Below are 27,834 nucleotides of genomic sequence, written 5' to 3' on the forward strand. Positions count from 1 at the left end.
GCACCCCTCGCGACCCCACTTGGGATAAGAGTGACAGAAAATGGATGGGTGGATACCCATTGTGCTGTTAGCAGCGCTTTTAAACAGCTGTTTCTGGTTAATCTCAGAGAAATGATCAAACTTCGCTCTAAGAAGGGCCACGATTTCCAGAATCCTTCCCCATCTTCTGAGCTTATTACTACCATGTCTTTTGTCATCGTGTTACAAATGTTTTGTTCCTGCACTATTCTAACATCACATCCTCTTCCTCCAATCACAGAAAAGTTGATGCCGCTCCTCCATGCAGGACTCCTTAAATATATGCGCTATTGAGACGATAACCTAGGTAGTTTATCGAGTGTTTAAATTAACAAACAGAACCACATAAAGTTCATTCTGCATCTGCATCTCCATTAAACAGTGTAAATATTCACAGACTCGACTCTGGATCGTTTTATGTTTCTGCTCCTTCATTTCTCTGCTCTGGCATTACTTCTATTGCACATGAGGCGCCACTTCAAAATGAGAAATGTCCTCTTCTGGATATTGGTAACATTATAACAATAAAATAAATTATTTTTAAGCTTTTGATCTGATCTCGTTACATGGTGGTAAGAGGTAAATTACTGCCGTTCTTTAAACTTTATGAATTGTTAACATTACTAACAGAAGAATGTGGTGGTTGTTAAACCATAGCTTTGCAGTTGGGGCTTGAAAGTTTTGTTCGCCATCCAAATACTGACTTAATTATTATAATTGAATTCGATCCTTTGATCAGTGCTCTTACCCCATGTCCGACTGATTGGTGCCCAGTGTATTCAGACCTTTGGGGTTCATTGGGTGCATACCGCGGGTCAGTATCAGAATAGACACCAATTAAAACTCTGAGGCACTGTTAGTGTTCAGTATGGACGTGCACAGAGTAACTTCTTTTGCAATGTTGGCATACTGCCTGTTATTTTGATGCTGGGGTTATTTATTTTTTTTTTTTTCGCCTAAAGGCATATTAAAATTGAGGTTGGTTGATTCATGAAGAAATTTACTTATTGTTAGCTGTAGATAACCTGACATATTTGCTTTAAAACATATTAGATGACTACAAGACGTAGCAACCCAAATTCCTCAATGATTGTCGAAAAATTGCATTTGGAGCCTTTTGTTTGAGTAAATGCAGCAATAATTAGAGGGTATTAATGAAAGAGTCAGACCAGTTTAGTAAAGGTTGTTCGCTGTCTGTTAGCTTCTTCGCCTTGGCAGGACCTGAACCTGAGCAAGAGTCCTCAAAGTTTAATAGATTATCCATCCACCATCTATAACTATTTGTCCTTTAGGTGTGCTTGTTACCTCCAGATAGGTACTAGCTATTTTTAGACATCTTATTCAGACATGTTTTGTGTATGTTTGTTGTTGTTTAGTTGAATTATTTAGTTGTGCTCATTCTTCATCTCTTCTTCATCATTTCCCATCTGTTTAAGATACTTTTAATGTTCGGTTAATATTTTTGCTACTGGTGAAGACAAGCTGCATAAATAATATGGTATTGGTCTTTAAACTGGTCATTGCCTCAGTCTGCAATTTCTTAAATGGCAAAATTTTAACTTGGAGGAAGAAGAAACTGAATGGATTCAGTTGACTTTTAGTGACCTTTGATCAACTGCATCATTAAGGCTGATCTAGTGGTCTAATTTAATTGAGCTGATATTGCTGGGGATCATCATTCATGTTTTTTATAAGCCACGGTGAGAAGATTTCTACCCTTTTGTTATTTCTTACTGCTGGGTCAGTGTATCCAACAAATATTAAATTGGTAATTGTTGTTTCCTCCTTTACAAGTATAAAGGGTTTGAAAGTAGCGGTGCAGAATCAAAGCTACGCTGTGACTTTGTCCTGTGATGTTGAAGAGGTCTGAAACATGCAGCTTATGGTCGCCTCTGGGCAATCAATGTGTTTGCCTCTGAAAGCATTAAAATGTCTATATGTTCGCATATCCCCCTCCAAATGATGACTGAAAGCTCAGTAAAAACGCTCTGGTTTTTTATTTACTGAGATTTTTACTAAAAACAAATATAACTTCTAATGAATTCTTAATATGTTACAAACAAGCAGTTAAAGCATTTGTTGAACTTATACCCTGAAGTCAGGTCAATGTGTGCATTAAACATTTGGCCAATGTGCAACAAGTTTGGAGAGAAATGCCAACTTTTACACCTAAAGGCAATCACCTGTGTTTCCCTCATCTGTAGTAAACTCACCCGATTTTAAGATTAAAGCTTCACAATATGTCACTTTCTGTAGCTTTTATTCTCATTTGTTGTTTTAGAAGATTTTTCATCAATGTCAAAATCACCTCATGCAATGTTATATCAGAAATCAGTTGTAGTTGTCCAGTGTAGCTCTTCCTTGGTTTTTAAAAATGGCGCACCCTGGCACAGAATGAAGAAGGATGACCACACAGACAGCCGGAAAGACATACCAAGGACCAATCACAGCTGGGGGGGTTTTTCTGCGAACTTCCGCTTGAGGTCTGCGCAGGTTTGCGACCATCTAACGCATAGTCAGGATTTTTGAGGTGAGCGACGACTGTTGCACAGAGACAGATTTGATGGTTGCAGAGGCTATGCATCAGAAGCATAAATTGGCCTTAAGGCTGACAAGTTTGTCCCCTTTTGCCTTCTCTGATCAAAAATAGCGATGCAACATTGCATCTCCTATTGTTTGCACCGCCGCCTATGAATTTATAAACTACTAATTCTGAGCAATGAGAGGGTTCATATTTCATCCGATTTTATTAGACTTTTGCAGAACATGTGTTTATTATAGCAATACTTGATTTCTGCTAATAAAAAGCGAAATTCATTACATACCGTTCCTTTAAGATGTTTTCTCTGTGCCAGTGATTCAGCTTTAATCAGCCAGAAAATAAATAAAAAAAAGAGTCTATTTTCTAATTAATTACAGGGAAAAAGAAAAAACATGTGCACAAATGTTAGCACATGGTAAATACCCCCAGTGACGATATCTTCAGTTTACTGTGAATTCATTTTCACTTCAAAGGCTAAGGCTGACTCAGCAGATGGAAAATAACATTAAACCATCAAAGCTTCTGTAGAAACAAGAATGCTCATTTAAACCGGAGGTTAAGCTTTGTTTTGTGTCTTTTGTCTGAAACAAGCTTGTTCTTCATTTAATGAAGTTACTAGCGATGAACAGATTAATATGACCTGACTTAATGAAGTCAGCTCTCTTTAAGGTGACTTGGAGTAAGAAAAAACCCTATCAAATAGCCACCTGTTAACCTGCTGAGAAAGGTTTTGGTGGCCGTTAGTCATCAGCCCACAAGTATACCTCTGATTGGTCTAAATCTCTGTGCTTTAACTAGAAATTAGTTAAAGCACGGAAATCTCAGGAGAATCCTGTTGATCCACACATTAATCCACCTTTTCCATGTTGCTGAAACCTGCTGCAGTCAAAGTCAGCCTGAGCTCTCAGTACAGCTGCCGGTAATCTTTAACTGTCTGTGCTGCAGACGATGATAAATGTGATTATTTTAGCCCTTAATCTGCTTTATTCTCTACACAAAGTTGACCCACCACATCAAAGTCTACTTTTAGTCCCATAAAAACATTGATCTTTTAGGAAACCGAGTCATGCAATCTGATAAATATAACAGTGCTTTTTTGCTCTTTAGCAATCAGATTTTTTTTTTAAGCTCTTGCTGAGGTTTTAGCTTAGTGTAGCAGAGGGAAAGGTGTGTTTTTATCTGACAGATCAGACCCAATTTGTACCGGGTTAGCACCCCCGTCGCGTTTAGCTTGTTATGCATCTCCCCATCGTCCAAACCTGCTTCTTCTTGCAGGGCCGTGGAGAACTGGTGCACAACTGTGGCATCCATTATGCAAGACGGGGGGGTGCAGCCCGAACAGGTCGGCAGTCCGTCACTGGGAAACAGAGAAACACACAAGGCAGCCAGGCAGGGGCTTCAGAGAGATCACTTAACCAAACAGTTAGGTTTTTTACCTTTAGAGAGAGTCGGAGGACCCTGAAAAAAAGCCACACATGCACAGAAAGCAAATTGAAATTCTGTGCCCTAAGAACCATCGCAATCTCCTTCTGTATAGACTGACTAATTAATCTACTGATGGTTATCAGTTATTAGTTCTTTCTGAATTAATTGATATTAAAAGAGGTCAGAAAAACAGATTTAATTTGCTGCCTTTTATAGCTTCAATAATACTTCAAAATACTTACACTAAAGTTACATTAAAGTAGGTATATAAAAAGTATTTTAGATTATTTTGTTAATAAATAACAGAGAAACAAAGGGAGAAATATGCTCACAGTCATTCCTGGCACTGCAGATGCTGTTTAAGGATGGGGTTCCTAGTTTGGATCTTTTAGCTGAGGTCTGGGTGGTTGGTGCTTAAAGGAGAAGTTCGGTTTTTTACACTTTAAGCCCATTTTCTGTAGTGTCCAGGATGAAATCGAATGATCGACACCAAAAGTTTGACAATTGCTCCTGTCTCTGCTTTTTGGCTCATTTAGAATCCCCCCCTGGCTGCTTTAGAATGGCTAGCATAGAGCATGTCCGATAATGTCCTGAAAACAACCTTAAACGTTCTTTTTTTAAAATATGCTACTCACCGTGTCGTCAGCGCTGTTCAATGACGTTCCAAAAAAAGTTTCGTGAAGAAAAAACGTTCCTGTCGTGTTTTATTTAGCATTTTGTAAATCCCATTGAGTTCTGTAGGAATAGTCAATATTCCGCTGCCACCGGAAACGGAAATGGGGCCTGTTTACACAGTTGTAGTCTTTTCGCTTCACTCTGTGTACTCCGACGTCGAGAATCAAGAATCCACCTTTCGTATTCCATTTTCAGAGTTTTTTAAAGTGTTTAACAGAGACGTTAGCACCCCCCCAATAAACTATTAATCCTAAGATATAGGAATGTTTTCCTTTTTTTATGTGATGTTTTTAGACTTTGAGTAACGTGCATCTATTAAAGCAATTGTGTGTGTGTGTGGGGGGGGTTAATAAAAAGCCACATTTTTTTTTACATGTTGTCCCTTTAAAGCAAACTTTTGTTTTGGAAAAGAAAATTTAATTCTTAGTTTAACATCCTGTAATGCTCTTTCCTGTTCTCTTGAACACAGTATCATGCATCATCTCATCTGGTAGACTGGTTTGTTTTAGCAGTTCTGCTAACCATCTGTTGATTCAAGTTGTGCGTTTTTTTAAGCAAAAAACGTCTGAAATCAGAGACTCTGGTCTTCCCTTTTCTACTGCAGGAATCACAGAAAACCCCTTAAAGGGGTTCAGTTGCAGTTGGATCTACTATCAAACACGTTGTTCTCATTTTATTTTCTGTCAGAGAAAGGAATGAGCAGTGGAGGAATAGAAAGTGAAAAAAGTAACACAAGAGATGGAATGAAGAAATTATTCTTCTTTACTGCTCGAAACAAGCAGGATGTGAAATACGATGGACAAATAATGGGGTGAGTCTAGATGGAGACTTTGGGGAATGAAAGAGAGGCCTGCATGGAGAGCGTGTCGGGCCAAACCACAAAAGAAATTCTGGGCAGTTTGGGGGGAAAATACAGAAACCGGGGTCAGACTGTATGACTCTCTGCTCTTTGAGCTATTAATTCAACCATACTGAGAATTGATTCCTTCTTTGGGGGAACAGCGAGGAAGAGTAGTTTTACTGGTCACTTACAACCACAGCTTTTGCCACAAACCAAATATGTGCCGAATCAGACAATCCTCCTTTACATCTGAACACCATCCTCCTTTTCTTCTGTCTTTCCTCTGCCCTGCAGGCAGCGAGGTATAAATGGAAGCAGATGAAATGGCCTTACGAGATGCTGGTTGCCATCTCTGGGGAATCTCCCTCAGCACACATTTATATAGAAGCTTAGAGACACAAACGCATGCACAGATCGGCTGGTCCTCTGTGGACGGGCCTAATTAGAAGCAGAAGTGGAGCTGAGCAATCAGCCTGAAAGAACTAATGAGTTCATTGGACTGCAACAAAGCCAGAAAGAAGAGCTGTTGAACCTCTTCTGTAATGATTGGTACAAGCAGAAACTAAAGTTATTTCACTTTTGGCTGCAAAAATCAGAATTTTAAATCCTTTCCTTCCTGTTTTTGAATTCTGTCTGAACTAGTACCTGATTGTCTTCACTCAATCCTCCTTCTGAACTTATTTGGTTTGTCCTTTCATAAGAGATCAGATTAAAAATAGCTGAATATTTTCAGTTTTCCATCAGGGTCTGTCACCTTTCAGCTTTTAAATGAACCATCATCCCACAGTGGTAGATCAGACTTATCTGACGGCATAAAAGATTATAGCTGCTTTCAGGTCTTTTGTTGTTTAGACTAAAGCAGACTGAATAAAAGCAGATGTAGAATAGTCAGCGCACTGCCAAAAAGTCACACAGCAGAGCTTTTACAAACGCCACGGCTGCAAAGCAAAAGAACATAATTACAGTTTACACAAGGGGCATGCAGAAGAGTCCACTCTTTCCTTGAATCTGTTTTAGTCATTTCACAACAAACGTGAGTAAAGTTTACACTAAGAAGATTGTGGTAAAAAGTTTACACATGACAAACTGCTTCTTGTTGATAAAATCACAGCTGGTCTTGCATCATGCAACTGTGGGTTGGTTACAGCCAGATGTTTTAAAAGCTTCACAAGACTAAACACTTAAGAAACAAAGCAGATACCAAATTAAGGATTCTGGGAAGTGTGTCTGATAAAAAGACATAAAAACACATTGTATTCGATAAGAAACTGATCACATGTTGGTGTTATAAATCATGTAAATACATTTTTGCTGGGTTTAAATGATGATAAGGATAAATAATGTCTGAATGACAAGAATAAATTGGCTGAGGAAGAAGAGCTTCATGACCAACTTCTAAGAGGAGGCCACCAGAACTTCTGGGGTTTTATTCATTTATTTCAAGCAGGAAATGCAGAAACAAATGGGGGTAAATATAACAAACAACTCACAGATGGTTCCAAAATTAGATGCTCAGTTAAGGTGTAGAAATGCTCGGAAAAAAGTAAGGTAAAGTAGTACTTATTGAATATATTTTTTTTATTTTAAAACATTTGTGGTTTGTTAAGACAACACGTAATCAGGCTAATTTAGCACCAGAAGGTACAGGTAACAATGGTAAGAGGAATACCTCAATGGTAATATGCTACCACTAATCAGACAAGAATTTAACAGCGGTAAGATGAACAACAGCAGTGTGGGTAATATCTGAGGTTTTCTGAGTTTACATATTGCAGCAGAACAACACAATCAATCTTTGTGAAACGGAGCCTAGGCGGAAGTTCAACTGAAGAAACTCATTGCTTTCCTTCATCCACCTGCGACACAGCCAGTCAGCTTAGAACTACGCCTCCACCAAAGCCATTCTACATCCAAAGTTCATCTTAAAAGGCCTTCAATCCGCAACTTGTCTGCTCCTATTGCGCAGGCGGTGGATGCGCTGTACTTCATTCCGATGACCCCATTTCAACCCCAGCCCCTCCTCCACTATTGTAGCTAAAGCTTCATCAGAGTTTCATTACTCCTGGACTCTTACTGCATTCCGCATCTCATTTCAACCGGACCGGCAGAAGACCGTCATGTTGAGCCTGGTTCTGCCAGAGGTTGCGTCCCAACGGGGAGTTTTTCCTCTCCACTGTCGCTTCATGCTTGCTCATCATGGACAGGTTCTCTCAACTAAACTGGACTATCTTCCAGATCCCTGAGTGAAGCTGTAGTATCAGCTCACGCAATCCACTGGATCTCAGCATACCGTCTCACTAACCAGCAGTCTACAGACTGACCAACTTCATCTATCTCCACTCCACGATCAGTTTCAGGCTTGAGAGGAAACAGCCCTGTTCTTTGCTCGGGTTTATGCATATCTATCAAAATTCAGAGCTATGTTTCCTGCCGAGGTCTGAGCACCAACTAAGTAATTGTATCAATACATTTCTTATAATTGTCTTTTCTCTTCTTTTGAGTTTTTCAGATTTAAATGCCTTCATAACAATACTCTGAGTCCAGCTAGAAGTTTGAGAAATGCTAGCGGCAGGCAAAGTCTCTTGACATCAGATAAAAATCAATTTTAATTTAAGGGATTTAAAGTGTCCAAATGTGTTTTGTCAAAAGTATAAATTTATCAGCATCTACCAACATATATGACCTCACATAGTTAATGTGGAGACAGAGAATCTGAACATCTGGAAGTGGAAACAAAAAATGAAAGGAGAATATAACCAAAAAGAGAGTATGGGGTGGATTGGAGTGCTTTCATTTTCTCTTTAATCGGAACCAGGATTCATTGTGAAACTGCTTTAGGGTTTGAGAGACGATAGAGGTGTCCCCCAAACATAAACACGGCTGTTCAGGAAAGCTTTCACACTTTCACTCCAAAACACTTACGTTTGCAGAAAAACTCCCGTTCCTTGTTGGTGTGGGTGATGTGGTTAGGATGGTTGGCCTTGGCTCGTTTCCTCCTCCTTTCCTTTCCTCCCCACCCAGTCTTGTGTTCTGAGTCATACATAGCATAAGGTACACGGACGTATACGGGGGCTTATGCACACTGCAGCCTCCTCTGCATCTGCAGATTATTGATTGATCTTTGTCTTCTGACTGATTACTGTATACTCAAACATCATTGTGGTTTCCAGGCTTTTTACCAGGCTGTACCTCACAGCTGTGTCAGCAAAAGCCAAACACTAAATAACACCAGTCAGCACCATTTCACATTCTGAAAAAACTTTAAAATGCAAATAAGCTTCTTGGCTTAAAAATGTATGAAAAAAGTGTTGATACCTTATCTGTGTTTTGGTTTGATTTATTTTTAGTTTAAAAACAAATTTCCAAAATGAAAAAAACTATTGTTTTTGTTTTTTTCCTTTTTAAAACTTATATATTACAGTTTAATATTGAACTGATAAAAAAAGTGATTTTCTGCCAAAATAAAAATGGGCACAATATTTGCAGCTTCAAATTCAGCCAATTAAACAATGTTGGCAAACATTTGTTTGTGAAGGAACATTAGTAGAAATTTGTCGTCCTTTTAAAATAAGAAAAAAGAACAAACCTCAGACATAGGAATAGAAAAAAAATAAGTGAAATAAACAATATTATGATTAGGATATTGAGTAGGAAATAAAATATTACGATACATTGGAACCAATTATAGCCATTAGGTTCTGCTTATCAGTTATTGGGAAATTATGGATGTCAAGAAGAGCATCAGCTGGAAAAGTCCAGAAATCAGTAATTCCTTAAAATACTAGTGACTGCAGAACCCAGACTACACTTTGCATTGATTATAATAGTTCTTCAATGCTTTGTGTCATTATACAGCTGCACATTACCATAAATGTCGCAGGGTTTTGTGTGGATGAGTTGTGAATAAGAAACCCTCTGTAATGTTTACAATGTTTAATGTATGCTTTTACTTTGAAGTCTAGATACCAAGGTGAAGACAGGAAATGCTGTGGTTGCCAGCTAAAAGAAGTCCCAAAATCAAAGATCAGAAAGGCTCTTGAAATCCTAGCATTGAAATTTTCTGAGGATGAAACAGACTAGATGCACATTATAAAAGTAAATCATAGCTTTAAAATAAGTGACGCTAAGCGTCAGTTCCATTATTTTCAGTCAGAACGTCAAAAAAACTGCACCGACAAAATGTAAAGCCTGTCTTTTAATCATTAAAAGGAGGGACAAACGTATTTTTTTTTTTTTTGGTCGGGGGTGCAGATTTGTGTTTTAAGATGTAGTTGTAAAACAAAAGAAAATGAAAGGACTTTTTATTTTTCAATGCTGAAGTGTGTCTATTCATCCAGCACTTTTGTTTCCAAACAAAGATACCCCAAGTAAATATAAAACAGTTTAAAAATTATTTTATTCCTAAAGGAAAATAAGTGGTCTAAGCTAATCGAGCCTCATGTGCTGTAGCAACAAACCAAATAACTGGATTTTTTACCCTTTCCAGAGACAACTCTTCAGGTTTAAAAAAAAAAAGGCCAAATCCGACTTGCTGGTGTGGTTCAGATATTTGCCTTGCCTCATAACCAATCAAAGTTTTATCTTAAGTTCCTAAACTTTTCCCTCAATTACATAATGTTTTCCAGCTCTTCAAGAAACTATGGTTTGCTCTTGTTTTTACCTTTTTTTTAAATGCTTCTAGTTTTATGCCAGATTTACTGGATGCACAACTTCCCAAAAGTTCTACTCTAGTCTCATCTGTTCTGTTTTTCAGTGGTATTTCTTGTTCCCATTGCAGCCTGAAGTGACCCCAATCCGATTTTTTTTTTTTTTGCCCATATGGGCCATGTATCTGATTTCGTTTATGATGGTCTGAAATGCACAGATCCATTTTTTTTTTCAAATGCAACCCAGGCCACTTGGCCATGTGGTCCTAAATCCGATACATATCTGATCTTTTCAAATGCAACCTGTGTCTGAACAGCCAGGTCGCATTCATCTGACCAGAACCTAATAAATACTCAATAAAGTTCCCTGCTCTGCATCTTACAATTCAGCAGCGGGGAGAAAAACAACTATGGTGGACGATAATGCAGAGAGCAGTCTTTCCTTTTGATCTTCTTGAAAAGATTGCTTTGTTAAGGCGCTGGCTCCTGGGTGTAAATAAATGTAAGATCACTACATGCGCTCAAGCACTACATGTATGTTAACTTACGTAAACGCAGAACACGCTCGCTACTTGTGACGCTACTGCCCTTCTCTATTGCATATGCAGTTAAGTTGTATCAATACAGTTCACACAGGAGATCAGATACAAGTCGCATATGTTTAGAAATGTGAATTACTACACAAAATTGGATTTAAATAAAAAAATATCAAAATTGAGTTTAAGGCCTGCAGTGTGAACACCACATTAAAAACTTAAATTCTCAGAACTTCTTCAATTCTGGCCTTGGATCCCCAGTACCTTTAGGATGTGTCTCTGTTCCACACCTCTTTAGCATGCAGTCCTGCTAATGACTTGATTATTTGACCCTGGTGTGTTGAAGCACAGATGCTTATAAAAGGTGGAGGACATCAGACCTCGAGCACTGGAATTGAGCAACCCTGATTTCGGTGCTGTTTTTGGTTCTTTTGAGACCTTCTGGGTGATTATTTGATGTGTTCTTGGAGTAATGTTGATAGGTTGGCTTCTCCTTAGAAGGTTTACCACCGGCCTATGTTTCCTCCATCTGTGAATAATGGCTCTCACTGGGGTTTACCACAGCCCCCTTCTGTAGACTAATAGATGTTTATGATTTTGTGTCTTAACCATTCTTGAATTTGTTTAGGTCCAGGCCATGATCTGTTGCTTTGGGAGATCTTTTGGCCTATTTTATGTTGTGTTGCAGGATCTATTTGGTGGTTTCTTGATTCTACAAATCTGGGAGGGACAGTCAGCACTAAGTGTATCTTGTAAAATTGAACTCAACTTTCTTTTTTTTTCATGAATAACATGTTCACTATAATGCATTTTCTCTTTATTTAGATTATGTCCCAATGGTGAAACTGGAAACGAGTGTCAAAGCATTAACCTCGAGGGGAGCAAATACTTATTTAGAGTGCTGTTTTACAGCTTTCCGTCTCATCTGAACCTCTTTCTGGTTTGAAACTTACCTCCCTCTTTTTGAAGCATACACTCTCAAATTGAATATCTCGCTCCACTCTGAAGAATGACCTCATCTCCTCAGAGCGTTGTCTCAGGTTTCACACAGAGCAGACGGTCTCATCGTCCAACTCAGCCGCTCACTCAGAAATGTTTCTGCCCTGTTTTTCCCATCATTGCTAGGAGAGAATAAGACCCTGACACAGGAGGAAACAATGAGGAGATAATGCTTACGTGCATAGGAGGGAGACAAGGGGGGATAGCAGTGAGGCCGCCGAGGGGACGGGAGGCTGCAGTACCAAATTTGGAAAATGAATCCTTCACATCAGAGCAAAAGCCCCCCTTTTATTGTACAAACAGCCAACGGGTCCAGCTCACATCTGTACTTGTTTTTCTTCTAGGCTTTCTTCGCTTGCACACTCTACTCTTTTTATGACTTCAGGGAAATGCAACAGCAGATATCGTAATCCTATTTTGAGCACTGGAAATTTCCTTGAATTGTTGAAAGACTTGATAGCTGATTGTCTATAGCATCCCGCCTCTGTATTAACCAGCTGTTACCACCAAAATAGGTCAAACTACACCTGTACCTCTGCTGTCTGTCAGTATTCACATTTCTTTGGCTTAAAAAGGCTTATGCTGATGAACTAAAATGATTAAAGTACTTTCTCTTGTAACTCACCATCCATGGTATGGTAATGGTAAGCGTGTGTCCCTGGGGTCCAGTGTCCTGGATGGTTTTAATCTTTATCTGTTTTAATCTACTGATGCTATTGCTCAGGTAACTCCTCAGCCTCTCAGGGGCCTACAGGGGCCCATTATATCGCCCCCTACTGGGCTACATGGTGTCTGGAATTCCAAATCAAAAAACAAGTCTTTTTTTTTTTTGCTTCTGTTTTTGATATCTATGCTAAATGTAGCATCATGTTCTTCATCCACTGGTACAATAGTATTTTTAAATGGTAATCACCAATCTCCAGTATCACACCATGCCTCATCATCACATCATTACATTATACACGTTTGTCAATGTTTGGACCCCTAGTTCCAGCCATATCATACTATAACTCAGCTTTCTGGATAACGGCACAGAGAACTCGCTGCTAAGAAAGATACATCCAGTCTTTGCCCGCTTTTCATTTCCAAATCTCTGATATGATAACTGTACAGAAGAACTGCTTTAATTAGATAAACTGCTTGGGAAACCATTAGTTTTTATACTTAACAAGCAGGCATTATTAGGGTTTAACAGACTCACATAATAAAAACTGTCTTAATAAAACTATCATTTCCATTTGGGAATAGTTTTTGTTACAGATAATGGGAATAAAGATAAAAAGAAATAAAAAAAAATGCATTTTTATCTTGGAAAATATGAACCCATATAACTAAAATATCCTGCATGTTGGCTGAACTACGTATTCTGTCACCCGTCCTCAGTGAAATACATCCGCGAGGTGTCGCCGCTCTTCAAGAAGCCGTCCCTGGTGGCCGACCTGCCGTGGGACGGCATCCGCCCACAGTCTCCCAGCTACAGCGGCAGCGAGGACTCTGGGTCGCCCAAACACAGCAGCTCATCGTCCACATCCAAAGATAGGAAGGTCATCAGCCTGAAGATGTGCTTCATCAGCAGGAACCTCACCATGCCTGATCTAGAGAACAGGTTTGTTGTTATGCTTAGTTTGAAATACCTGAGGATGTGGGAGGGTTAGGTGTGGCTGGGTGTGGGATTGGTCCCTGTGTGTGTCTCTCATGTTCATTAGATTGGAATGTTTGTTTTAACAGACATTACTAGCAGGACACCCACGGCCTCCTATGAACATGTTCATCTAAAATGCGGAAGATAAATCACTGGATCAGCCTCCTCACCGCTGTGTTGGACTGTTTTGCCTACAGCTTGGGGAAAAAAAGTGGCTTCAATGCAAAGAAAATGTGCAAGCATTAAAGATTAAAGTGATGGATGGTTAAATGTCTCTAATAGTGAGGAAAGTCAGCCAAATGGAAATGTGTCTCTAGTCCCCATCAATATGTTTTCTCCTGTTTTTCTTGCTGTAGTGGTGCTAACATTCTCATTAAAGTTTGGGGTAAAATTAAAACATAAGTTTATGAAAGTGCAAGGGGGGGAAAAAAGAAGCTTTTAAATTTTTACAGTTTCCCCTCATTATCTTTTTTTAATTCCTTCTTTTCCATGTAGGCTGCTGGAGCTGCACTCCCCGGATGGCCAGCACACCGTGGTGCTACGCTGCAAAGATGGAGCTTCTGCCAACGCCTGGTTCACCGCCATACACACCAACATAGCCGCCCTCCTGCCACAGACCCTGGCACACATCAACGCCTACCTGGGGGCGTCATCTACAGCCTCCACACACCCCCACTTGAAACACATTGCCTGGTTGGCTGAACAGGTACGATACGCAGCTTCGCCAACCTATTATACACCTTTACTTCTGATCAAGCTGCAGCTGCCCTAAAAACAACAGATATTCTGGAGAAACAGAATTAACTAAGGGAAAAGCTATTAAAAAAAAAATAATAAACATATCAGTGTCTTTCTTATTAACTACTTTGACCTTTCCAGTCATACTTCTCATAAGAATCAAGTAAATTTGTTTTTATTCAATTTTTGTATATTCAGTTTGTATATTAAGGTTAATACTACCCTCTGGCTTTTAGAGATGATGCCCTAAAGTAAAATGAATTACTTCAGACTCCATGACATCTGCTGTAAAATAGATCAAATGACTTGTTTCAAAACAATCCTCAAGGGAAAAGCTTTGATTTGGCATTTGGTTGAATGCACACCCCTCTGTTCTTTACCGTGGTCATTGTGTAACACCATCTGGCACGAAAACAAGCTGATGCTGAATTACATGCATTGGAGAAAGATCCCTAAACCGAGAAAAACGCTTCGCCTTTGGGATCTTATTGAAGTAAAGAACGAATTAGCTTCACACAGTAGCACTGCAGCATTCCCTGAAGACACAGCAGCGTCCTGAATCATCTTAAATTAGGTAGATTGGAGGAGGAGCTTCACCAATGAGCAAAGCTGATGGAACAGTCTGGTGGCTCTGAACTCATGTCTTAATGCCTCCATTTGTTAAATAAAATGTCAAAATAATTTAACTTAATTAATTGTGGTGAAAGAGACAAGTAGATGCTAAAACATAAGTGTTCACATCTCAGTGTGTGCTTTTAATCAGTGATAATTTTTTTTTTATTTGTATGTTGTAATAACGGATTGTGTCACTACTAAAGACATAATTTTGGACGGGGGACATATGGGACATTTTTTTCGTTTTGGTCCCCTGCACTTTTTACTGTCAATTCAATTCAGTTTATTTGCATAGCACCAGTTCACAACACATATCATCTCAAGGCCCTTTACAGTTCACCAGATCATACAGTCTAATTGATTCAAAGTTTTCTATCTAAGGAAAACCAATTGATTGCATCGACTCATTGACTCGAATGCAATCCCTCACACTAAGCATGCTTGTAGCGATGGTGGAGAGAAAAAAACTCCCTTTTAACAGGAAGAAACCTCCTGGCTCAGTGTGAGCGGCCATCAGTGTGAGCGGCCATCTGCCGAGGCCGACTGGGGTAAAAGGAGACAGAAACAGAGATACAAAAAGTCGCTGCAAGTCGAGCACTGGGACCAAGCAGAATACCGCAGCTCAAGCTGAAGCCTACTTCCCTGAGTTTAGGCGAAAGACAACAGAACATGAGGGAATCTGCTATTGTATGTTAGGAATTTATCTCCCCATTGAGTCACAAAATCTAGAAGGGTTGTTATATCAGATATATTAATTATCATCAAACGATACATCTAAAAATACAATCTATGTATATGATTTTATATATCCAAACTCATAATAATTGTAAAACTATCTGTTTTTAATCTAGATAGATTGTTGCACCCCAAATTGTCAAATTGTTCATGTCATCCATCCATACATTTTGTCAGGAGAGGAATTGCAGAAATGTAACTAAAAGTGGAGGAAACAGAAGATTTATTTAACTTTTATATGAGTTATATTAACAAATACTTGCAGGCACCCCACCCCCACTTCTGAAATCAAAATTTCATCCATGGGTAATACAAATAAATGTTACTGCTATGGGAGATTTAAAGGATCATCTTGCACCAAAATAAAGTGTCTTTACAAAATATATATATCTGGTGCATGTTTCTACTGTGTAAACATTGATTTGATCCAAGCACATGTATTTAACAGTAGACCTGTGCGACTTCTGCCTTTCTGGCAACTTTTCATGCAGTTTTTATTTGTTTGTTTTTTTTGTAAAACTTTTCCTTCAATTGTAAAGGAGAACTGATCCAGACTTTACTGACTGAGCTATCAGCTGATTAATGTTTTCCTTCGTTATTTGTGTGTGGTGCAGAACGTCATACCTTGGAAGTCTATCTCTACCCAAATGGGTAATTTTATATCAGTTCTTGATGCAAAAGAGTATCTTTGATTAACTAGTTTTCAGATATTTTCATTTATATGGAAATACTAAATGACAGCACATCTTTATGTGCTGAAATGCAATAAAATCAAGGCAGACTTAGTAATACATAGAATAGAATTACAGTGCCTGGCCGTGAATTCTGTTTTTCTTTGTGGTCTGCCTTATAGATTTAGGTTTCCTTTAAAACAACAAAAACAAATTAGTTTTACATCTAGATCCAACAAATAAAGCTATCAAATATTGAGCATTAAACAAAGAAACATGTTTTTTTTATTCCTCATGAATAGGGGTAGAGGTTTTCAGCCAAACTGTACACAATAATACAAGATTTGTTAGCTTTGAAAAAAGATATGCCATCAATAGTATTTAGGTCTAGTTTTTTTTTTTTTTAGACTTCTAAATGCACCTACCCTGAACTCTGAGATACAGAGAGACTTTTCTCCTCCAACCTAAATGCACAGGAAGAGCATGTTTTCTCAAAACTAACCAACTCTCTAAATTCTAACATAGCGACCAAATCAGGGCTTGTTCTGAAGTGGTTACAGGAACGATACCTGCGTTCATATCTTTTCACTTTAAACCATTCATTCAGGCCCAGAGTGAATGAATGCATGTGTTGTTGTGTTTATCTTGGCACGGCTACGACAGGAAATACAGAGGGAAGTTTCCGTCACATTACGTTACTTCCTGTAAAGCAGCACGCACCCCACAATCAAACCTACTGGTTTGATGTTGTTGCTCGATGGTGGCACAGTTGAATAGAATCGAAATGTACTTTGAGATGGTACCCTCTGAAGAGAATGTTTTGTCAGCCCCGGTTTCATAGTAAGAGCTAATTTTTATGGGGAAGCAAGAATGCCCTGGATGATGTTCACTTATCAGATGACACTTGGCATGAAGGTATATGGAAAAAGCCTTAGATCTGTCCCCTTATGAGAAGAGTTTGAGATGTTCACACTCCAACCACAGACTTGGTCTAAGTGTAAGTCTGTGGTTAGTCACCTGCAATTCCCCTTAACTTGAAAACCCAACAGAAGCACAATACTCTAAAACTCCAACCTTCAGTTCTAGCAGCATAAAAAAGATCAAGGCATTAAGAGTTCAAATAGAGAAAAGGACTGACCCAGCAGATTTATAAAAAAAAACAAAAACTTTTATTTGTGATGACTCATTGACTACAGGAAGTGGAAAACTGGATTTTTCCTATAAACTAAAGCAATTCATTTATTTAACTTGGTATGATTATTACGCATATCAAGTTCAGAAGGAAACCAGTCACTTCTAGTCTGAGAAGCACAATTTTTTTCCTCGAATATTAAAGAGTACATGAGATTTGCTCACATTAAACTGAAGAGTTGTGCTTTCTCAGTTCAGTCTGTGTTAGTTGTCATTTCTCACCCATAAAACATGCTGGAAATGTCCCATTGCAGTGTGATAAGATAAACTGATGCGTTTTAGCAAAAAATACAGCTGCTTAAAAATCTCTCATCAGACACTGGTGGTCTGATATTCGATGGTACTAAGCTGCCGTCATTGCTCCGTCATACTGATGCCCTGTCTGCTTTGCATGTTGGTAAGATATGAAGATAAGCAAACTGAATGCAATCTCCAGGAAAACCAAGTAAAACCCTCCACTTAAACGTATTTTTCCCTCATTTGGTTCAGTGGTAATGAATGCAGATAAAGCAGGTATTCAGTTAATACTACTACCCAGTTCACTTTTTTACCTGAATCAAGTTATGATTTCAGACCCAAGATGACAATTTTGTAACTGCTTTTTTCGAAGCAGTTACGCTTTCCGTTCTTTTTAGAGCTAAATTCTTAGCAGAAGTTGCTTATCTTTCTTTATTTTATGCACTGAGACACACCACGTGATGACAAATACAGATTTTACAAAGATGTATGAAAGGTTTGTCTCTGTATGTATGTGTGTGTGTATTAGGGGTGAAACGGTTCACAAAATCCACGGTTCGGTTCACGGTTTCGTGGTCACGGTTTTCGGTTCGGTGTATGTTGATAGTTAGGCTGAGATGTTGGTCGTGTTACTGTTAGCATAAACAAAACGTGTTGCACAATGCTTGCACACTGTTTTTATCCATAACTTTCTTTCCGCCGTCATCGTAGGTCCCTCTAAATGCAAAGCTGTCCCATACAGCAGACCTATAAAGTGCTGCTGGCGCGTCTTCCGACTCCTGTTCTTTCCCACTCGCCATTTTTCTGGTACACCCGGCTAAGCTGCTTCGCTTCTTCTTCTTCTTGTTTACTACTGGTGGTTGGCTTTGGTCGCAGTACCGCCACCTTCTGCTCTGGAGTGTAGACGCTTCGTCTATGAAAAAAAGGAGCCGCGGTTTTTCATAAACCGTTCCATCCCTAGTGTGTATGCAACAGTTGCTACATTTTATGGCAACAGCCATACTGAACACAAAATGCAAAGTTGGTTTTTATTTTTTCTGAATGGGAACTCGTGGCGGGGTGGGTGGGTGAACACACCATTGATTTCCTGCTAATTTATGCAGATGCTCTGTCTGCACCAGGGAAGACTTAAGGGCTGGTTATACTCCCGCAGTGTGTCACAGTGAGCTTGTCGCAGGTATGACACAGACATTTTTGATTAATGCTCAATATTGAAGCGTAGTCTGTGCTATGTTTATTTCATGCCACAACACAAAAGGGTAAAATCACGTACTAGCTGTGGGTCGAGATACGGCCGAGGCGGTTAGGAAGTGGGGGCAAGTTTGTCCGACAACGTAGGCACATGAGGGCGAAAAAGAGCGGGGATCCAGGTTGAAAAAGGGTCCCAGCGTTCTCGCACATCTCACTTTTCTAGCTGTTCCAACTTCAAGAGTCGTTTTCCGCGGTCATATATACAAAGCAAGTCGGTAAGGTACCAAACAGGAGATGCATAGTGTAGTGCAAATTCAGATTTGACCAATCAGATGCCTCCTGTCTGCGGTCACCTACTGGGGACGGGGCAGGGACCTCTCTGCTTTCACGACGACACCTACGCAGATGACCTAGTTTCGAAGTAGTATAAATCAGCCTTTACTCACTTCTGCATGTTAAATGCTTGAAGTGGCTGTAAAACCATAAGTTTGTTTTCTCTTGATAAAATCAGCTGATAAAAATTTATCAATCTGGTGGCAACCAAAGATTTTATATCAAACTTTCATCCCCAAATCCCTAGGTGATCACCTTATAGGGATAAGGATAACTCGTTGTCACTTGGAGAAAGAACTTCAATTTCCATAAAAATACAGCGCAATGTTAATTTTTATCAACCCCCAAAAAGCCTTATTATATGCATGTAACATATTTTCCTTATAAGCAGTTCACACATATGAGGGAATTTACACTTCATTTCCTCCCGTTCGGCTGACGTTGAATTAATTTTTAGAATTGACATACAGTACTTGGTTATAATTGTAAAACTATGAAATCAGCCTCCAATCTATTTTTATGAAGCATATTATTTGACTGAGAGGAAACCAGCTCTTTATTCGTTCTATTTAAAAAGCATGGAAGTACCTTGTAGAACTGCTGTGGTTAAAACCAGCCACATGTCTGCAACTGTTTTCTTTAGACCCAAGGTAAAAAAAAAAAGAAGTCATTTATTTCTGTCTCAAGCCAGAAAAATCTGTTCCTAATATATTTTTGTATGAAACATTTTAAATCATCCTCATAACATTACTTATCTATTCCTTATTTATTTAGCTAATAAAAACCTCAAGAATAAAGGGAAAGGCTTAGAAATAAAAATCATTTGGGGATTTTAGCTCCTCTTTGTGTTTATTAGCTTCAGTGTTTCATCTTGAATTTTTTTCTTAGATTCAGCTGGAGGGCGGACGGCAGCAGTTCAGGCCGGTGGTCATGGCACTGACGGAAAAAGACATCCTGCTGTTTGAATCGGTGCCGTGGAGCAGAGAGTCCTGGTCCATGCCTCTACTCACACACCCGCTGCTTGCCACCAGGTAAAAACAACCAACTCTGAATTTGAATTATTATCCAACAGAGAGCAAGGAATATTTTAAAGTCCCTGATTAAACCATGGCCTCAATGGTTAACAGGTGTCCCCCATTGTGTAGTGGTTTAAGAGTGTATACACACCAGCCCTGCTTAGTCCACTCTTTGGCCAGAAAGTTTGATTTGTTTAGGGAGGTACATGAATATGCAATCAAACTCTGATGCAGACAAAAAAAGCGAACTCTGATTTGCCTCAAACCTAAATCTCGGCTTGGCTGAAGTGAACTCTGATGCTGTGTGAATAGAGATATGAATGCCAAGCAGACTGGAGACCCCTCCAAAAGCTGTAATTGTACTGTAATAACAAATTGAGTTTTTTCAAATATCAATTAGACCTTGCTGCCTGTGCAGTCTTGAATTAGTTCAATTAGGTGTAATTTGCAAGTTCTTGTACTTCGCTGCCTTATTTGGAGCTGTCTCACCTGACCTGGTTATACTTAAAAATTAAAATGGTCTCCACGGTCATCTGCTTTGTTTTTGACAAATACAGAAAACTACAAGAAGGTAGTTTTGTGTTGTTGACCAACTGTCTTTCTATAGTGGTTCTCGGTGCGTCGCCACCGCAGGCCAGGGGATAAACAGATGGGTCAACAGGTTTGTTCCGGTTTGACAGTGTCCTGTAAATTAAGGTGACCAGATTTCTGAAATCAAATCTGGGGACATTTCTTGCTCGTGGATAAAAATCAATACATCTTATCGAGATGAAATTAGGAAACGGGGACAGTAATGGTTTCATATATTTTTACATATTTATTAATATTTAAACAACAAAAATCAAGTGTAAAAGCCAGGAATGTGCCTTTCCAAACGTTTAGTGTATCCTAAGATTAATAACATGAATAGTGTTATTAGTAGAAAACTAGAACTGTGTCTCTGGGTTGGGTCAAAGTGGTGGGGGTGGGAGCGGAGGGGTCAAGGGTCATTAGCAGGGCTTTCCAATTTTGTTGGGCTCAAAGAGCTCTGCCGCCTCCTAAGGGGAGAGTGACATGAGGAAAAGAAATTTAGAAAAGTAAATACAAATATTTATTCTATGCCTGTGGCTGTCTGTTGAGACAGTTTCCCCACCTCTTCAAAAAAGTGCAACAAATACTTATTCTGTTTACATCTACTGTACATACCTATAAGAAATATTTTTTTTTCTTCATTAACATAAAAAAAAAAACAAGTAGTAGTCAAGCCTGCAGGTAAAGGTTCATATATGTTTCTTACTGTCACCTAGCCACATCAGGGGCCTGTGTGTCTCAAAGTAGCAGGTTCATTTTTCCTACTAACCTGAGTATACAGCCACTCTGTGTTCCACAGCATACTTTGCACACTACATCGCTCAATATGTTAGTTTATCACTCAAATCATGTCAACGCTTTATCACTTGAACTTTATTAATACATATTATACATTTTAAATGTTTGAAACAGAAATATTAACTGAACAGGGTCTGAGGCAGTGGCCCTGGTAATTTGGGTAAAATAATATAAGAGAAGACATAGCAAGTAAAAAGCAAAATAACCTTTTTAAATATCTTAAACAAGTTTAACCATTGAACAGCAGAATAAGCTTAACATCAACACAATGTATATAATCCAAGAGAGGAGCTGCGAGAGGAAAAGAGCCACTGCTGTAAATTATAAACATGTTGCTCACATCCAATTATTGGTCGGGACAATTAGGACGGTTCAAAACTTTGGTAGGGACATGTCCCTATGGTCCCTATGCAAACCTACGCCCATGATACAAACCCTTGTTGATCCCTGGAGAACCAGCGTACCAGATTAGCGCCTTACAAGGAGTTTTCAATCATTTTGCTACATTTTAACCCAGCGTCTTTTACTCAGGCTCAACTCGTGGTCTTGTCTTACTTTTTATTATTGTTTTAACCTGGACACAAACCAAACATTTATCACAAGATCAGCCCGATCAGAATAAAATAAATTGATTAACACACTTACCATCACTCAGCGTAGCTCCCCATCAGTTGCCACAGGTTGTAAAAAACGAACTTCCACTTCTTCTTCTTCTGTTTTAAAAGTGATGCGCTCTTCTTCTTTTTTGTGTTTTAATGGCAGCTAACATCCAAAAGGATAATTTACCGCCCTTCTAGTGGTGCGCTCTGTTCCTTATCTTTATGTTATCAGCAGCGCAACCAGCTACCGTAATACCTATTTTTGCGCGCAACAGCTCTACCGTAATAACAGTCTACACGCAACATTTTTCGCCTCGGTAAAATCGGGGACATTTCCGGGGACAGCTTTAGCCGGGGACAGGTGGTCCAAAACGGGGACAGTCCCCGGAAATCGGGGACGTCTGGTCACCCTAACTGTAAATACAAACCGCACCAAATGAAAATGATTCAAATGTGGCAATTTTGGTCTTTAATCGACCTGAGTCTACCAAACTATCAGGTGTGAAAACTGCCTTAGGCCCCGTCCACACGAAGACGAACCCTGGCCTAAACGCACAAATTTTTCACCAAACCAGCCTCCCATCCACACGAAGCCGGCGTTTCGGGGGTCTGTAAACGATCATTTTTTTATTCACCCTTCAGAGTGGGAAGATTCTGAAACGCCGTTTTCGAGTTTCCATCTTTACACCCTAACCGCATTTTTTTTTTTACACGCATGCGTCATAGCGTCGCCTCTAAACACGCAAGCGCGACACATCACAACAACAATGGCGCCGTTGCTGCTAATGCTACTCACCCTGCTGTCGGGCTGGTCGGGCTTACAACAGAATCTTCTTCTTCTGGAATATCTCCAGGAAGAACAGAGCAATATCGACCACATAGTTCAGCACCTGAATTTGACTTAACCACGAAAATAGACCCGCAGGGCAACCATGTATAAATATTAGTGCGCATGCCCTACATTTCGTCGCTTATTTTTGCTTTGGCACCACAGCGCCACTTACAGTTTTAATGCATTCGTGTGGACGCTCACATTTATTTTACGTCTCCGTCTTTACGGCAAACGTTTTGGAAAATATCAGCGTTTCGTGTTCGTTTTGACTTCGTGTGGACGGGGCCTTAGTCTCTGGCTGCTATGCAGAGGACCCTGGTTTGAATCCTGGATATGGCAGGACTGGCATCGGCTTGAAACTTTGCCAAGTATGATGAGCAGGTGATAATGATTTGCCTTGGCAGCTGGTGACAAGTAAGCAGCTGTAAGGACTTACTACAAAATTTCTGTCAGTTAATTTTCCTTGAGCTTTATATCAAAGGTAGCTTTAAGTAAGGTAATTTTGTGTTAATGTTTACTTAAGTCAGAACTTATGCTAATAAATGCTCTGATCATTTAAAGAGCTTATTCAATTCTATTGCAGCATATTTTTAGAGAATGTTTATTTTATTGTAAAATGTTAGCAAGGTTACTTTCGACTGTCTACGAATTGTGAGTAAATATTTAGAAACAGACCAGCAAACTTTTTTTTGCGAATTTTCCTATGATGAATAGTGAGAGAGCCTAATTTCAATCTCACATTTTTCTGAACAGTTCTGCTTTCTAAGTTTAGTCATTGTATTTATAGTATAATGCTGACTAGTTTTACTTCTGTCAAAACATGCTAAAAAATTTAAAGTGAATCACAGCCGCGTTGATGAGAAAGGGCAACAAAAAAACTTTGCTTCAGTCGTCTTTCATAGAGAGGATCAGGAAGGCTCTGCTGGTGATGGTTTGTTCTCAGCCTGCCAATAATATGGAACCAACCAGTAGCTTTAACCAGTATTGTGTTGAAAATAGGAGGATCATTATTAGTACAAATTGGGGCTAAATGATTTTACCAAAAAATAAAATTGCAATTACTTTAAACCAATATTACAATTGTGATTTTATTTTGAGTTTCTTTTGCAGTCAGAGCAGCCATGTAAATGTTTCCCTACGGGGTTTCAGGTTTTTCGTGACCTTTAAAGCTTGCTTTGTAAGAGTCTGTTGTTAAAGGACCTTTGTGTAGAAAACTGCTAAATATTAGTTGCATGGATGAATCTGCATCCTAGCTGCTCTCTCTTCCACACTGTGTGGTTGAAAAACCCACTTGAAGCATATTACCACCACCTAAAGGACTGGAGAGAGAATATTAGCTACTTATTAAATGTAATATGACCAGAATTCAGTGCCTCTGCAATTCAATGTTTTTTCTTCTAATTGCAGTTATATTGCAAATGCAAATAATTGCCCAGCCCCAGTGCAAATAACGTTTCAATGTCTCACATGAACAATTCAAATCTCATTTAATGGATGAAATGTTTTCCATGAGTGGCAAACATTCTTTGACTTTCCATGTCTGTTTACAACAAATGAGCAGGTCAAGCTAAGTGATCTTTCACTTTAGAGTCCTTCATTTCGGCCTCACCTCAAGTGCTCCATCCCAGATAGCGTTACAGTGATGTCCTAAATAATACAGAGCCAAAAATAAAGTGAAAAAACTGAGATTGTGTCTTGAGAGCACATTTCTTGATGTCTTGAGTTTCTCTCAAACTGATTAGATAGAAATATTTGCTTTACAAATTTCCTCATCTTATCGTCATTATGTTTTTCAAGTTTTTTTTTTTTTCAAATAGCAAGAAGAAGCAAAGACCCTGATTCATTAAAGCACATTGGTTTAAAGAAAAAAAAAAGCTTAAATGTGGCAGGAAGACATGCCGGGTTGTGGTGGGGTGATCTGTTTAGTTTAGGAGAGAAACTGCAGCTGTAAATGTTTTTTTTTTCATCTCATTTAAAAACCAAAACAAGAACCTTGCAAATGTCAACATTTAATCCGTCATGGTTAGAGACCTGAGAGTCTCTGTCTGCAAAGTTTTTTCTCTATGCTAACTGTGATTTAACATGATTTCCTCTCTCTCTTGCCAGACTGGTCCACTCTGGCAGCGCTCGGGGTTCTCCGTCCCACGGTTCAGACCTGGTGTTCGCCACTCGGACCGGCACCGGGCGTGGTATCGAGTCGCACATCTTCAGAGTGGAGACTCACTGGGATCTGTCCACGTGGACACGCGGTCTTGTTCAGGGGGTTCACGCTGCAGCTGAGATAATCAAAGAGGTCTCTATTGGTGAGTGACCGCACAGCCGGTAGCTCATCTTGGATGCTATACATTTTGTTTTTTTTCTGGAGGAAGTGAGTCTTAAGTCTTGATCTCAGAGTTGTGATCCCCACATTATGATGTCAGCTTCCTTGACTTGCTTTATGCACAAGTCAAGGAAGACCACGTTATGCTTGATCCAGCCAGAAATTAAACATCTCACTGGAGTGTTTTTTCTGAACACTACTAATACTTTGTTTGACTAGATGTGGATGAATCCAGCTCTAACAAGCAGATACCAGTTTTTTTTTCTTTTACATTCTTTTTTGTATTTACCTGGAATGCATAGAATAAATGAGATGATAATGTTCTCTAGATTCTTTGATAGGTCGCAGTACTTAGACTCCAACATAAAAAGAAAGGATTAAGGGATTATCACCATTAAATCATCACTTACATCCATTATGCTGGCAGATGTTTAAAGGTGGGAATTCTTAGTTTAAAATGCAAAGGGGATTCTGCTTAATTCTTAACACATTGAAGACAACAAAGAGATTGCAAGCTTTATTAAAAAACGGTGTAATCCAGCTTGGAAACTTGTATGGAAACCAAACAAAGCATTGGTAGTAAGTTTTAGCTAAGAGGCTTTTTTATAAGTTTATACGTCCTGCTGGTCCTTTGCCTTTAGTCAGTTTTTCTACCTTTAACAGTTTGGTTAATTGTTTTCTTCTTGTCTTGTCCTCTTTTTATAGGTATTATTATCGTCGATATTTTATGTCATTTTTTTTTGTTTTTCATAAATAGATACAGAAATTAACTGCCAAACGAAGGTTAAACATCAGCAGGTTTTACTTTTACCTGTCATATATTCTGCCCTTACATACAAAAAGTCTACCTCTATACCTATAAGCTGTTAATCAATCAGAAATCCGTCAGAAAGCTAATAAGTTTCCTAAGACTCAGAATTTTCTAAGGGTGGTATTGCTAGAAGAGCAAAAGAAAGTATTTGCACGAAACAATCAGATGAAATTCTGATTTCAAGCATGATTTCTGCCATCGTCTCTGTAAATTTTCTCTTGGGAGCACCTCAAAATACCTCAGAACCAGCACAGCCGACATTTATATCAGTGTTATTTCACACCATGTCTGGTCGAGGTTTTTATCAGACAGTTTGGAGCAGGATGATGATATTTAACCACAGGATGGGGTTCTTTTTTACATGTCATCATACTCACCTGTAGTTAGCAGACGTCCGTTATTGTCCTTTAAGGTAACATATGCTTTATTTCTTCAACTCACATTTATAGATGTTTTTTTCTGTTAGGACCTATGAAGTCATCACTTTGATTTCCTTACTAGCGACAGGAAGGTCCTGACAGCAGCTGCGCCAAGCAGTTTGTTGCAGCTCTGTGTTGGGAAAAGCTCAGGCAGGATCCAAGAGAAGGGAATGTTTCTGCTCGGAGCAGAACAATAGCTGCCTGTCGCAACAGTTCTGGAAAGACTCTGCCTTTTTTTTTATCTTCCCTCCTTGTCCAGCTGCTACACAAACACACGGTTGTGTAGAAACATTTGGGGCATTGGGGACGCAGTGTTACATGCTGAAATGTTTTTGGATCAAATTACCTGTGCCTGTGCTGGGCTGTCTGGGTTCTACATTGAAATTTGATTTTTCTGTGGGCTTTATTTCAGTTTTGACATTTTTTGAAAACCGAATGTTTACATACACCTTTAAAAAAAGGCACACAACACTCTTCTCTTTGGAGTCTGGCATTAATATAGACTAAATGTTTTCATGCTTTATATCAGCCTGGATTACCAAAAATATGCTAAATAGTATATATATGGATTTGTTTGATCTTTGGATATTCAGGTCAGTCTGGAGACTTTTGGGAAAAACAACCTATTTGTTGTTTTGTGTTTTTTTTTCTTTTAAGCTTATTTTTCTCAACTTTTGAAATGTTTTCCTTTTTCTGAACATTTAGCTTTTTTAAGGTTCTTTCCTGAGCTTGTATTTGGTGTCTATTGAAGTGGATTTAAATATTTTGGAGTTTTACCTTACAGTTCTTATTTTTTTTTTTATCCTTTCTGGCAGGTTGTACGTTGAACAGACAGGACGTCCGGCTCACGCTTCACTACGAAAAGGGCTTTACTGTTACAAGGGAGCCAGCAGACCAAACGGGGGGCACAGTGCTCTTTAGGTACCCCTATGAGAAGCTCAAAATGTCCGCCGACGATGGAATACGCAACCTTTACCTTGACTTTGGTGGTCCAGAGGGAGAAATGGTGAGTTAGGAAAATGTTAAATTATTACAGCTTTACTTTTCTTCAGCGCTAAGTCTTGGACACTTATTCAATTACTTTCTCTTTTTTCGTTTTGATATCTCTATTCTAATGCTAACAATACATTTTTTAATCGCAATCAATCGCAGAAGCTTAATGGTTAATTGTGATTAAAGACTGTTTAAAATTTGTAAAATAAAAATAGTGTTATTTGTTGTATCAAGACAGTTCTAGGCTCATATATTTAACCGTACTCTTCAAGGGGAATCAAATAAACATATAGAATTTCTTTTTTGATCTAATTAATCTAAAAAAAAAAAAAAAAACAGTTGAAATGTTTTCCCTCCTTGTAAAAGCAAATGCAGCCAGCATGGTGAGGCATTCTCTCCTCTCATTGGTCAATTATACCCTCGTTAATCTGAGGTGATGTC

General features: G+C 39.0%; 1 protein-coding gene across 1 annotated transcript in view; it reads left to right on the forward strand.

Moving 5' to 3' along the window:
• Positions 1-27,834, forward strand: part of sntb2 (syntrophin, beta 2) — a 36,718-nt gene that overhangs the window by 6,828 nt on the left and 2,056 nt on the right. The window contains exons 2-6 of the mRNA XM_038286932.1: positions 13,066-13,288; positions 13,820-14,030; positions 19,924-20,066; positions 24,957-25,153; positions 27,216-27,406. Coding sequence (XP_038142860.1) covers positions 13,066-13,288; positions 13,820-14,030; positions 19,924-20,066; positions 24,957-25,153; positions 27,216-27,406 — 965 coding nt within the window. The remainder of the gene's footprint in view (positions 1-13,065; positions 13,289-13,819; positions 14,031-19,923; positions 20,067-24,956; positions 25,154-27,215; positions 27,407-27,834) is intronic.

The sequence above is a fragment of the Cyprinodon tularosa genome, unplaced genomic scaffold (genome assembly GCF_016077235.1).
Source record: "Cyprinodon tularosa strain WSP-4 unplaced genomic scaffold, ASM1607723v1 ctg232, whole genome shotgun sequence".
NCBI lineage: Eukaryota > Metazoa > Chordata > Actinopteri > Cyprinodontiformes > Cyprinodontidae > Cyprinodon > Cyprinodon tularosa.